At 59.5% G+C, this 220-nt stretch overlaps 1 protein-coding gene across 1 annotated transcript in view; it reads right to left on the bottom strand.

Annotated features, from left to right (window-relative positions):
• BRPF1 (bromodomain and PHD finger containing, 1) overlaps positions 1 to 220 on the bottom strand; it is a gene marked incomplete at both ends in the record, with an annotated part of 10346 nt that overhangs the window by 888 nt on the left and 9238 nt on the right. Inside the window, 2 exons of the mRNA XM_009874274.1 lie at positions 1 to 72; positions 172 to 215. Coding sequence (XP_009872576.1) covers positions 1 to 72; positions 172 to 215 — 116 coding nt within the window. The remainder of the gene's footprint in view (positions 73 to 171; positions 216 to 220) is intronic.

The raw sequence follows: 220 nt of genomic DNA, 5'->3' as shown, positions 1-220 counted from the left end.
AGTCATTGCGGTACACCAGGAAACTTTTCTCCACCGGCTGGTTCCCGCTGCTAAAACCGTTGGCTGGCAAGTCTGCAAAACACCCCACCAGAAGAGCATTAGAACCGCGTTGGACTCCACCACGTGCTCCCGGCGGGACCACAGCCACCCAGGGGGAGCTGCTGCACCCACCCATGGGAGCATCTTCCGTGGACTTATCACTGTCGCTGTCCGAGCTGGA

This window comes from Apaloderma vittatum, unplaced genomic scaffold, assembly GCF_000703405.1.
Source record: "Apaloderma vittatum isolate BGI_N311 unplaced genomic scaffold, ASM70340v1 scaffold13470, whole genome shotgun sequence".
Classification (NCBI taxonomy): domain Eukaryota; kingdom Metazoa; phylum Chordata; class Aves; order Trogoniformes; family Trogonidae; genus Apaloderma; species Apaloderma vittatum.
This window is presented reverse-complemented; position numbering and strand designations above follow the sequence as displayed.